The 13,451-nt window shown below is 31.7% G+C and overlaps 1 protein-coding gene across 8 annotated transcripts in view; it reads left to right on the forward strand.

Moving 5' to 3' along the window:
* Positions 1–13,451, forward strand: part of LOC124537682 (transient receptor potential cation channel trpm) — a 347,813-nt gene that overhangs the window by 253,512 nt on the left and 80,850 nt on the right. For all 8 annotated transcript variants that reach the window (XM_047114599.1, XM_047114603.1, XM_047114602.1 and 5 more), the window contains one exon: positions 1,861–1,943. In XM_047114599.1, the coding sequence (XP_046970555.1) occupies positions 1,861–1,943 (83 nt within the window). The remainder of the gene's footprint in view (positions 1–1,860; positions 1,944–13,451) is intronic.

The raw sequence follows: 13,451 nt of genomic DNA on the forward strand, positions 1-13,451 counted from the left end.
TGAGTTTCTTTCTGGTTATTTTGCGGATGAATCTACTTTTCGAACGTGGTAGCGGTAGCTTTACAATTGATTTAACAATGTTTCGTCATGATGAAAAAATCGTTTGATTTTGTAATGATACTGTATTGTAACGCGACGAATTATTCGCCGACGATCGAGTTTGTTCTCACAGAATAACTCTTTTGTAATGTACTGGCTTCACTTTTATGGCCGGACTGCAATGCAAGGCTTATCTGTTTGACCTAGAATACAAACCGAGTGGGCGGCGAGTCTAACTTATTAAATATTTAAAGTACTTTTATTTATTCATTTTTCGTTTTACACCATTTCAAAAATGTACTTTAAATGATTATATCCAATTATAAAGATTATTATATTTTATTATTTATGTATTCGTGCTACGGGTTTATTTTTTTTAATTTCTATGTTTTCGTATTTGTTCCAAATTTAAAAATGCATCTTGAAAGCGCTTCGGTTGTCAATTGTTCTTACGTAACCATTTCTTCCAAACAGCACTATTGAAAAGAGAAATTTTAGAATATAATCTTGGTAGGCGGTGTAGTAATCGACATACATTTGTATGTAGTATTCTGTTATTTTTTATTTATTATAGTATTATGTTTTCATAATACTCATACGTAATATATTCATAAATCGAACCGGATTAGGTCTTTAAGATTGACTTACCTTTGATAAAGGAATTGATTTTATTTGAGATATATCACAGATCTGGCTACGACCTACTTTCGCAGTCCTGTTCAGCAATCACAACCCCCATACGGTGTTAGTCAAAAGTAACAGCTCTCCTTTGAAATTAATAATTCTTATCTTTTCATAACAAAGTTAGGATTTTGGACCACCTGATGATAAGTCATCATTGCCGATAAACATTGATGTTGTATGAAGTTTTAACCATGCCTTACCAATGTTGGTGGTAGGGCTTTGTGCAAGCCCGTATCGGTAAGTACCACCCACACCTCAGGTATTATACCATTATACTGTAGTACTCAGTATTGTTGTGTTTTGGTTTTAAGGATGCGAAGTTTAACTACAGGCAACGAATACATAGTATCTAAATTACCAAGGAATGATTAATACTTCTTACAGCACCAGCTATGAGCGGTGGTGACCACTTACCATTAGGTGGCCCATTTTTCCAGTTAACTATACCATCAATCAACTCAATATCCACAAATGTTGTAATGAAAATATTATGTACAATGAAAATTGGTCGTGTCATTCGCTACAAAACAAAGACAGGAGTCCATATTTTTTATAATACAACCCAATCATTCGCGAACACAATCTAACCTATTACGACATTCGTCATTGTCGATTGTATTTTATTTTCATGTTTTCCCTTAGTCCATAAACGAGGGCGAACGGATATTAGGAATCGACGAAATTTGTAACTTTTATCATTTTTCATAGAAATAATAACAATTTAGCCAGTAAGAGCCAAATTTGCCCAGTGGTAAAAACGCGTGTATCTGAACCGATGATTGCCGGTTCAAACCCAGACAAGCACCACTGAATATTCGTGTGTTTAATGTGTTAATTCCTCTCGTGCTCGGCGGTGAAGAAAAACATCGTAAGAAAACCTGCATGTGTCTAAATTCATAGAAGTTCTGCCACATGTGCATTCCTTCAACCCGCATCGGAACAGCGTGGTGGAATATGTTCCAAACCTCCTCAAAGATGAAGGAGGCCTTAGCCTTAGGAAATTTACAGGCTGTTGTTGTTGTTTGTTCTAAAAACAATTTTGTTTGAATCGAATGTATCGCTAGACAATTTAAAAGTGATAAAAATGTACGACATACGACAAACAACTTAATTAAATATTACTATTCTTTGTTACAGAAAACCACTCGCAGTTGGATCGAGAGTACGTTCCAGAAACGAGAATGCAAGTTCTTTGTACCCAGCGCTAAAGATGAGCACGTGTAAGTGTTATGTACTTATATATATAATACTATCTGTAAATGAGAAAACAATTTTAACTGACTACTAAAAAAAGGAGTATATATGTAATATTGTCATAATTTAATTATATTTAAGTATGGCTTAAGGCTTCCCAGAACGTGAGCTTAATTTCGAAAAATCTTATTGAGATAATTATTTTTGATTTAATTTAGGTACACATCAACTTACGGAAAGTATAAGTTTCATTAAAATCTTGAATCGACATCTTTCATTAAAATGAAACTTTAATTAAAATCAGTCTAGTAGTTTAAAATATATATATATATTTTGTTTTTACATCACTATCTGCTTCCAAGTTTGAAGTCGGTTTAATTTTTTATAAATTATTTATATGATTTCATATATAACCCTCTTCCGTTGAGCTATGTTGGTTGTGAACATATAAATGTGAACTCTTGTTGCTTCTCGACACCGTGATTAGAATATAAATGATATTATTTGTATTTACATTTCTATAGAAAATCAAAGTTTAGAAATTAGACCATGAATAATATAATAATTAAAGTTTCTGAATACCTCGTTACTTTGAGTATCCAGCGAAATTAAACAAACCTATTCTGTGATTTTCCTGTTAGTTTTAAAAAACGACAGCTCACCTAAATAAAGTTAAGACTGTAATCTTTTAAACCCTTTTTGTAAATATAATCTATATTATAAATGTGAAAGTGACTCTGTCTGGCTGTCTGTCGCTCTTTCATGACCAAACCGCTGAACCGAATTTGATGAAATTTGGTATGAAGCAAACTTGAACTCCAACAAAGGACATATGCTTCTTTTTTACCTTACACATGACAACCACCATCCTAAAAGGCAAGCGAAGCCGCAAACGATTAGTAGTAGTTTATATTTTCGCTCTCTGTATTGTAGGTACTTTACTTGAAAAAATACTAACAGGTAATTTTATTATAAACTATTTAATATATTCCGATCACTTCTGTAGAAACTTTTGATGGAACTTGAGCAGCATTTTATCAATTTCTTTGTGGGTGTCGATTAATTCTTTGCGTAGATTTTTATTTTCTCTTCTTAATTTAGATATTCGTGTAAGTAAATATGTAAAATTACACACGGTGCTATTCGCCAGTTCTGTTACCTGAACTTGGCTGACACGCTACCGCGTGTCTAGATAAACATACTTACTCAATTACTGTTAACGTATATTTTTTGTTGCTTTTATCGTTTGACAATGTAGATGGTCCTGAAAATCAGCTGTGTTTTTCATATATTGAGTTGGTTTTCTTTGCCACGTTGTATACCAAAGAAAATCAATACACTTGCTTTAATCTATTTTAATAATTTATTGGATAAATATTTCAATTAATATTATATAATTCGACTCGAACGAAGTCGCGTGAAGTGGCTTGTATTACAGTATCGGGTCGGGTCATATTTTCTCAATTATATTTTCTTTGTATTTTATGTCAGACTTGACAAGTGAAACCGACATTTGAAATTTCAAGCAAAAAAAGAATATAATGTTTGTATAAAATTATGTACTGTTTTCAAATATATTGAACTAGCTGTGCCCGTGACTTCGTGCGCGATGTAATTTATCAAAAAATGTATTAGGCAGTTTTTGTGATATTAAGTTATTGGTGGGAAGGCACGATACTGGACATTGCAGCGTGACTCTATTGTTATTTTATATATAATTCTAAAATAAAAGTAGACTAAGTTAAAGTATCTCATAACCTATCTGCCAGTAAAAGTTCCGTCAAAATCGGTCCAGCCGTTCTATATATTAACCGATACATACAATAAAACACACAAAGAAAATTGTAAAAAAGGTTTTATGTACCGTGTGTACATATGAATTTAGTAAAAAGCGGTTGTTTAATATAACAAATAGGCACTCTAATTTTATTGTATGTATAAATTGCGGTATATTAAAAATAAAGTTTTAACAACATGATCCATAGAAATATTATGTATGGACAAGTGTGTTTGACGGTTTGTTACGCCTTCACGTATTAATTACTTAGGCGATCAAGATGAAATTTTGCATACATGTTGTTTAGAGTTTACGGACGAAGTTATTTTACGCGGCTTAAAATAGGATGACGTGGCAACTCACTCCCGCAAAGCGTTGTGCCCGTAAAGGTTTTTTAAATTTTCCTTCTCTTTTTTTTTCTTTGTATATCTTTCTGTTTTATATGTCTTAGGGTTTAAACTTAAATTTGTTTTGTAAGTTTTATTTATTTTTTATATTGTTTCTTGTCATTTAATTATTCTAGATTTTGAGAATTGATATAAGATGTACCTTTTATATTTATTTAAATATAAGAAAACACAATAAATTGATAGAATACCTGCACAATAAAATGAAAAAATTACCAATACTAATAAAATTATCATTGACAATTTTTTTTGTTACATTCATTTATAGTTAACTAGCGACCCGCCCCGGTTTCGCACGGATGCAAAACTCATACTAAATATACTAGAGTTTATTTACGATATCACATTGCAAACTTTTAAAATTAATAGTGTTACTTCACTATATTGTTCATGTATTATATACAAAATCCTTCCCCTTGAATCACACTATCTATTAAAAAAAACTGCATCAAAATCTGTTGCGAAATTTTAAAGATATAGGGACAGACAAAGCGACTTTTTTTTATACTGCGTAAATATGTGAGTTACATAAACATCATGCTAAAGTTATTTTACCAGATCGTATCAGAGCAAACTATGCAAGTTATTCCGATCACCATCCATCACAGTTAACGTTATAGATTAATTAATTAATCGTGCAATAGTTAGACCTCCTAACAAGACTCGGATTTATCACGTTAGTTTAATTTAATCGATACTTCGAAACTATTCGGAATACGATATTAATTTAGCAAAATTTACGAATACCATGAAACGGTCCAAGAACTGTAATCAATCTTAGCTAATCTAGAGTTATTTAATTTGCGTGTTAACACGTATATATAAAGAAGTATGTATTGTTTTATATTATAGAAAACGTAAATATCGCACTTTTGATAGAACAATTGCAGTTTTTGCAATTTTATAGGAGAGCCATTTTAAGAGATTTTTTGTACTTAATGTGGTCTAGCTATGTTAATTATGTTCTAAGGATGTTCTGCTTTGTATGACATAAACTATATATTATATTCTTTTAGGTGTATCGTTTACAAATATTAAAAACTCCTAGTTTTTTTTTAATAATTATTTTTCGAAAGTAGATGTATATTTAGAAAATTAATTTGTAAATATGACCATAATTATGTTAAATTTTTTAACTGAATGTTTTTCGTCATGTAAAAAACATATTTACTAAGCAAACGAAATAGTAGCACCCACTCACTTTGCATAATAATAATCTATGTATATAATAAAAGTGGAGTGTCTGTTTGTAATATTAAATTATTTTTTAATCAATACATATATACACGGTACATATATCAAAATAACATTTTTTACAATTTTTGTCTGTCTGTCTGTGCGTCTGTTTGTTCCGTCAAATCTCTGGAATGGTTTGACCTATTCTGATGGGACTTTCACTAGCAGATAGCTGATATAATAAGGAGTAACTTAGGCTACAATAATATTTTTTTTGTTAAATTCAAACGTGTATACGTGGGCGTTTTCGTAAAGCGTATCTCACATATATAATATAAAATGAGATTATTATTTATACATGTTATAATATTTAACTATATTCAATGACGCAGCTTCTAAGATTTCACGATCGCGTTCTTCATTGATCTTCCAGTGTATTCTTCCAGAAAACCTTTTATTATCATAACCGTTACAGTAAAATAAGGCCGGGTAATTAAAGAAACATGTATAACATCTTAAAAGCCTGCCAGTGTAAGGAGATGGTTATGTTGCTTACAATGTCAACAGACGAAGGTGGCAATTTAAACCAATGTACTTTTCTAACGAAGAGTATCATCATTACATACTATAAAACAAAGCCGCTTACCGCAGTCTGTCCATATGTATGCTTAGATCTTTAAAATTACGCAACGGATATTGATGCGGTTCTTTTTAAGAGATAGAGTGATTCGAGAAGAGTTTTTATATGTAACACATGGACAATATAACACAGAAACTGATGAAAATGTGTTGTCGTAAATAAACTAATTTTTTAGGACATTTTGGATAGGGTTAGGATCAGGATTTGGATCGCTAGATATAAAATATAAACGTATTAAAAAAAAGGTAGATACGATTATGTGGATAATAACATCATATTAAAAGTTTTTAAATTATGGTATCATGATTTTACATTCAAAATAACTTGCATATAAATAGGTTAGTTAGTGAGTTTGCGTTAAATTTTTAATCATGATAATCATCTCACATAATGACAATATGTAGAAAAATTGTTACCGAAATGAGGCGATTTTTCACTTTGGTGCTTGACAACACAAATCGTGCATTAAGGCACTATTTGCAGCTATTTTTATATTTGTACTAAAATATTACAACTACTATTACAGTCTCTTTGATACCAATGCATTTTCTGGACGCGAATAAATAAATAATTTTTCTCTGTCTCAAGCTATATATATATATATAGGATAGGATACTACAGATTAAATAAAAATGCAACACTTATTAAGTATCTAATTAATTTAATCGGATTATACAAATGTTATTTACTTTTTGAGCTTTTGTTTAAACATTTATTTTCGTAGTATTGTTATTTTATTTAATATAGACAAAGGAAAAGCTCTAATAGTCGGTCCGGGAGCAATTCTAGCTGGAAAAATATAATGAGGAGGTGAGAAAAAAAGTTGTGACCGCGTGGTTTGTTATTTATATAAATTAATACTAATTATACATTAAACAACATTCGCAAACTCAGCACTAACGGTTCAGTTGGGAATATGTAATGGACATGCTTACATTTTACGCCAATTTTCTTAATACACTGTCATTTATTAATATATTCCCAATATTTTAATTTATTTGTTAAATCAACATTCGGTCCGATTTTATGGCCTCCACTTTTCGACCACAAATATTCTATTGATTTGGGCCGCTTAACCCCAAACTAGAATACTAGGCTTAGATTAATCTGTTCGTTTAACATGAATTAGAAAAACTATGCCAATTTATGCCTTCAAGAGAATTGGTTTACCGCAAATCCTGCATAAATAGACAAATGCTTTCAATTCTAGAAGATCGAACTATATATTTGTGTAGTCTAAATTGTTATGGCCTGTACAAACACCGACTATTCAAGACTAACGGGCTACGATGTTATATCTTATTCATGACGTAATTATTCACAGACTGAAGCTCGGGTCGATTATTACAAAATTATATCGATAAATATATTATGGTAGAGAATGACGTATATTCCTCAGGGCAAAACGGGCGATATTCCGCACTGACAAGTCCCGGAGCGGATTTTCATCTTCTCAAATATTTTTTCATTTCTGCTATTCGTAACGGGGCGACCGACTATGTATTCGCCATGAACGAAAACAGAACAATAAATAAAATTTTAACAAAAAGAAAAACCGACTTCAAACAAATCAATATTTTAAAACAAATAAAAATGCTCTAAAAAGCAATAAAAATAATTGCATATTTAACATGTTTTTAGAGTCCTCCTAGGTAAAATGAAATGAAAAATATTAGAGTACTTAAAAGTCGATTTACGATTATATAACCTAGTTATAGTTATTGTTATATTTGGAGCCGAACTTTACCAAACTTTCACCAAACTACCCTTGAAGTATATATTTTATGATAAAAAAAGTATCATCAAAATTGGTTTACGTGATTTTCAGTTATTCACCTATTTGTCGCGCATATACATAATGCAAATTTTAGACTTATGTGGTTTTCATACGGATACCATCATCGGAAAAAAATTAAATTAAAATGGGACCCCACGGGAAGCACTACCTTTCGAACAAAAAAAAAATTATCAAAATCGGTCCACCCCGTGAATAGTTATGAGGTAACAAACATAAAAAAAAATGCTATTTAAATGTCCCGTCTTCATACGGATAAGAAGTCTACATATCCAGCTATTTCTCTTTATGCACAAAAATTTTTGTCCGAAATTGAGCCTTATCTGCGAGTGTTCTACGCCGCTTGGTTTATTTTTTATTTCAAATTATTTCGTATATCATTACTGACTAATGTTGCTTTTGAATAATCTTTCTAATTTGAAGGAGATGACGGTAACAGTACTAACAAATAAATTAATTTCCTTTTGCCTGCAAAACGACATTACCAAGTATTGTACAAATATGTTGTATAATGTTTCGTGAAATATTATGCTGATGAATTCAAGAAGAAGTAGTCCTTCAAGCCAATTTCAAACCCTAATGTTACAATTTGGTACTAGCATTTGTACCCCTTTTAAAGTTATTTGATAAGCAAAATATGGGCACATTTGACATCGACGAATATGTAGTCTCAATGGTGTTATTTAAACCTAGGCACTTTTTAATATAGGCGTGACTTCATTTATTTGAAATCCTTTGCTTGAAATATCCATAAACGATATTAAAATTAAGGTAATGTATACAAAGGTATAGGTAGGTAAGTGGAAAACTAAATTTTCTTTATTCTTTTGTGCCGAATTTGGGCGAAAAGAAACCTAATCTTCTTTACTGCATTTCGCCTGCACATTCCTTTAGGAATTGAAGGATTATTCATCTCAGGTCTGGAGAGATACAGAATAAAATAAAGTCTAGAAAACTGTCTTACATAAATATTGAAGTACATACTACGTGAAACGTGAATATTCTGTACATCAAATAGTTTCTCGACTATTTGATCGTTATTATATCTGAAAACTCATTTGTTATAGACCACTTTTATTGAGAAAGGAATTTCAAAATTGGAATAAGAAGTCACATATAATAAGCATTATAATACGCAAATACGCACACACTTAGACAGATATGTACCGTTTGCAAAATAAATGTTAGCGATGTCAAATGAACTCGAATCGATTGGCAAAACAAATAGTTTTGGCTTGAATCGTACAGTTTTGCAGACTGACGTGTTTCAAACATTTTTTACAATTCCGCTATACATTTTTTTTATTGCAACTTTGACTATTCCCAGATCCCATGAGTTACATGAGACTCAATATTATTGGTTAACTCTTGTATCTGTATGTATTTGGTATAAAAGAAAAGATAATTATTTATACTTTTTAATTTGTATTAAGTTTGTACATATATTCATTTTAAGATACCCCATCCTTATGTATTGCTTCTTCTTCATTTTATATATATACATAATATTGCGTATATAATATTAGTAGATATGTTTATTTGCATACAACTGTAACGTATCAATCATCAATATGCTTGGATGAGATCTCTTGATATAAGTAAAGTGTAATCTCGTAAGAACTGTTAACTTCATTTCATCCTGTGGACCATCTCGGCTAATAGTCTTATTAAACCTTTTTTAAATGAAAACTCATATTTGAAAATTTGAAGCTAATTTACAGCGTTTTTCTTTTTTTTATATAATTGTTTCGTCATATGTTTTAAGGGTATTAACATTTGTGCCTGTTTCTTTCCCCCACGTGTCAGCCTCGTCAGCTATTTGCGTATTCTGTAATAAATGAAGTGCTATATGTGTTACTTATGTTTACTGTATTTTTTAGGTTTCTTGTAGATTTAATCGCTGTTATTTTCAGCAGCTAGGTTATACTACTACTACTAAGATGTAAACTACGTACTATTACGATGTACTGACCAGATTCTTTACCATCCGATTTTATTATAAGTAAGAAAATAATGATTACACTCTAGCTTGCTGTACTCTTGTACACATCCGATATTCATGAAACTTTGCACAGTTGTTGAATACATAATCGTTATACCAAGAAATATTTAAAAGTATATAATGTATACCAGGCTTTAAAGAGTATGAAATACAATGTATAAGTTACCTCTTTCTTAGCAATTGGTTTTAAAGTATCCGCATACAGTTTCCAGAACAAAGCCACGTGATTCCTGTTTGGTCTTCGCTTTTGGAACATGTGCCCTAAAGCCCACGTGTCAGCTGACGTACGTGAAACTATTCCTGAAGGCAACAAATTCGATAATATCAAAAGCAAAACGATTTGATTGTAAAGTTCATTTTATTTGTTTCTCTATGGTAAAAGAAACGTTGTCTTCACTTATTATATGCAATAAATACTTCGGTAGATATAGTCTAATCGATATAACAATATATTTAGGAATATAAAGGTGAAATGTGTTCGGAATATTGATTTAATTTTTATTTTATTTTTAAGATGTAGGTTAGATGATCACCACCGCCCATAAACAATGGCGCTGTAAGAAATATTAACCACTCCTTTCATCACTAGTGCGCCACTAACTTTGGGATCTAATACGTTATTTCCCTGGTGTTTGTAATTACACTGGCTCACTAACTTTTCGATAAATGCTGTTTGTCAGTAGAATGTCAAATGAGTGCGCAACCCTACCATCAAATAAAATTAAATTATTGATCTATAACATACACGTACTTAAAGAATTTACGTCATCGAAATAGGAAGATATTATAGAAAATAACCGTACCCAGTATATTAGCGATCATGAGCTTGTCAAACAGCTCTGTCAGTAATTTGTCTTTCTTCGTATTAACTGGATAATTTCGCTGAAAAAGGAAATTAAAAATGAAACTTTCAATATATAAACTGAAAAAGTTTATCAATTAAAATACATAATTAAACCCGTATTTGAATTTTAGAAGATTTTATTTTTTTGTTTTACATTTTGGTGAAAAATATGCAAAAAGAGTTCCTATTACAAATACTTATCATTAATTTATACGAATCTGTGTATCTTTTTTAACTTTAAACGAGCTAATTAAAAAAAAAAATTATGTCACCGGTAATCTCTTCCTAATTAATAATTAACTAAGACGGCATATGAAAATGAATAAAAAACATCGCTAGGTTAACAAGATCGCCATCTTAAGTACTTTTAAGTATGATGAAAAAAGTTAATTAAAATTTTAAAAAAGATAAATGTCTCGCAAAGTTTTATAAATTACATGCTAATAGGCAATTCACTTTAAATAGTTTTAAAAACTTGTAATTAAATGTTTTTAAACGAAAAGCGTATCTCAGTTCGAGCGTACTTTGCTTTGAATCGTTTCTTTAATGTCCGAGATTGAACTAAATTGAAATAATTTTCATTTAAATACATTTATCGTAATTACTTTTTATTTTAAACCAATTTCGTGTTTATTCAACCGGGGTATTAGAAACCGTTGTATGGCATGGCTTGACATTCAGTAACTCGGTGGAATAAATTCTAAAACCTTCATACTAATAAGAATTACCTTCGACTAAAAAGTGAAATATTTAAGGACTTTACTTGTTACAAATTACGCAAGTCAATAAAAATATTGGGACTTGTGTATTAACGCCCGTGAAAAGACAAAAAATTCTGTAGGTTAGATTTATTTTTTATATACAACAACAACAGCCTGTAAATTTCCCACTGCTGGACTAAGGTTATGTAATTTGGGGGAATATACATGTGGCAGAATTCCTATGTAAGTAGACACATGCAGGTCTCCTCACGATGTTTTCACCGCCGAGCACGAGTTGAATTATAAACACAAATTAGGCACATGAATATTCAGTTTGATGCCACAAACATCGGTTAAGATGCGCGCGTTCTAACTACTGGGTCATCTCGGCTCAATGAAATGATTTTTTATATAGATAATATAAAAAATAAATAAATATTATGTAATCTAACCCATTCTGCATTGGCGTATTAGCAGAATGTTTTTATTTTGTGGTTACGTTAATGCCGTAATATCTCTCCGCCATGTTGGATTTTATATTATGTTGCATAATGTCACATATAGTGTCTCTCTCTCTCTCTCACCAATCGACGTAGGAACAAAGATAAATGACCCTCAGTTTCACTTATTCCATCCAATTAGCTAATAGCTCAACTATATTGAACACTGCTAACACTTCCCGTTGAATATATCTTTATTTATAACACAATACTTAATCTACTTAAATACTTATACCCACTTTTATTTCAATTATAAAGCTTTATCGACGTTCAAAACGCCATTTTTTTTGTTTTATGGTATAAATTGGCGGACGAGCATATGGCCACCTGATGGTGGTCACCATCACCCATAGACAATGACGCTGTAAGAAATATTAACTATTCCTTACATCGTCAATGTGCCATTACCCTTGGGAATTAAGATGTTATGTCCCTTGTGCCTGTAGTTACACTAACTCACTCACATTTCAAACCGGAAGATAACAATACTGAGTACTGTTATTTGGCGGTAGAATAACTGATGAGTGGGTGGTACCTACCCAGACAGGCTTGCACAAAGCCCTACCACCAAGAAAATTTTGATATACAAAATTCATAATAACTATATATCATTCAGATCATCAGCTCTCGACCAATCATATAGCGTCAAGGGTATGTCAAATATTATTGATATGGCTTTTGTCCTCTTTTGGTTAGAATAACTACAGTTAATTACATATACATACAAGTATGACATATATAGATGCAGGATTTGTAAGATGAAGATAACGAGAACTTGTCAAATTATGATAAGACGCTTAGGAACATAAGTCGGAAACTAAATACCATACTGAGTTACTGACATAAATAAAATAAATATGAGTCAACATTACATATATTAATCTGATCCCAATGTAAGTAGCTAACGCACTTGTGCTATGGAAAATCAGAAGTAACGACGGTACCACAAACACCCAGACCCAAGGCAACATAGACAACTAATGGTAATCTACATCGACTCGGCCGGGAATCGAACCCGGGATCTCGGAGTGGCGTACCCATGAAAACCGGTGTTCACACCACTCGACCACGGAGGTCGTCATGATATACACACATATATAGAAGAAAAAGCCTTTGCAACGCCTTAGTTATATAAACTACGTGTGCATCTCAAGATGCCTGCCATAAGTGATAACTTAAGCTAATCGCTGACGAATGCGTTAGAGAAAGGGAAGCCAGACAAAATGGCGCTGTAACGCGTTACGTAACCAAACGGTTTACACTCCCATGAGAAGTTATCACATAAAAATAACTACTTTTCAAGACTTAATATTTCAAAAAAAAATCTATTAATATAACAGTTGGTATTTCTATTAAAAATTGTTGTAAACTATAAAGTCTACTTTTATTTTTTATTTATGCGGAGAGGACACAAACTTTTCGCCAATGTCAAGTTCGATGGAGATTGAACGATACAGCCGAGATTACAATAAAGTCATCTTTTCAAACGTCTGAAACGTTTTGATGCAATTGTGACGTTACTGTACGATGAGTCGAGATGGCCCAGTGGTTAGAACGAGTGCTTCTTAACCGATGATTGCGGGTTCAAACCCAGGCAAGCACCGCTGTTTCATGTGCTTAATTTGTCTTTATATTTCATCTCGTGCTCAGCGGTGAAGGAAAACATCGTGAGGGAACCTGCATGTAACAAAT

Source organism: Vanessa cardui, chromosome 18, assembly GCF_905220365.1.
Source record: "Vanessa cardui chromosome 18, ilVanCard2.1, whole genome shotgun sequence".
In the NCBI taxonomy this organism is placed as follows: Eukaryota; Metazoa; Arthropoda; class Insecta; order Lepidoptera; family Nymphalidae; genus Vanessa; species Vanessa cardui.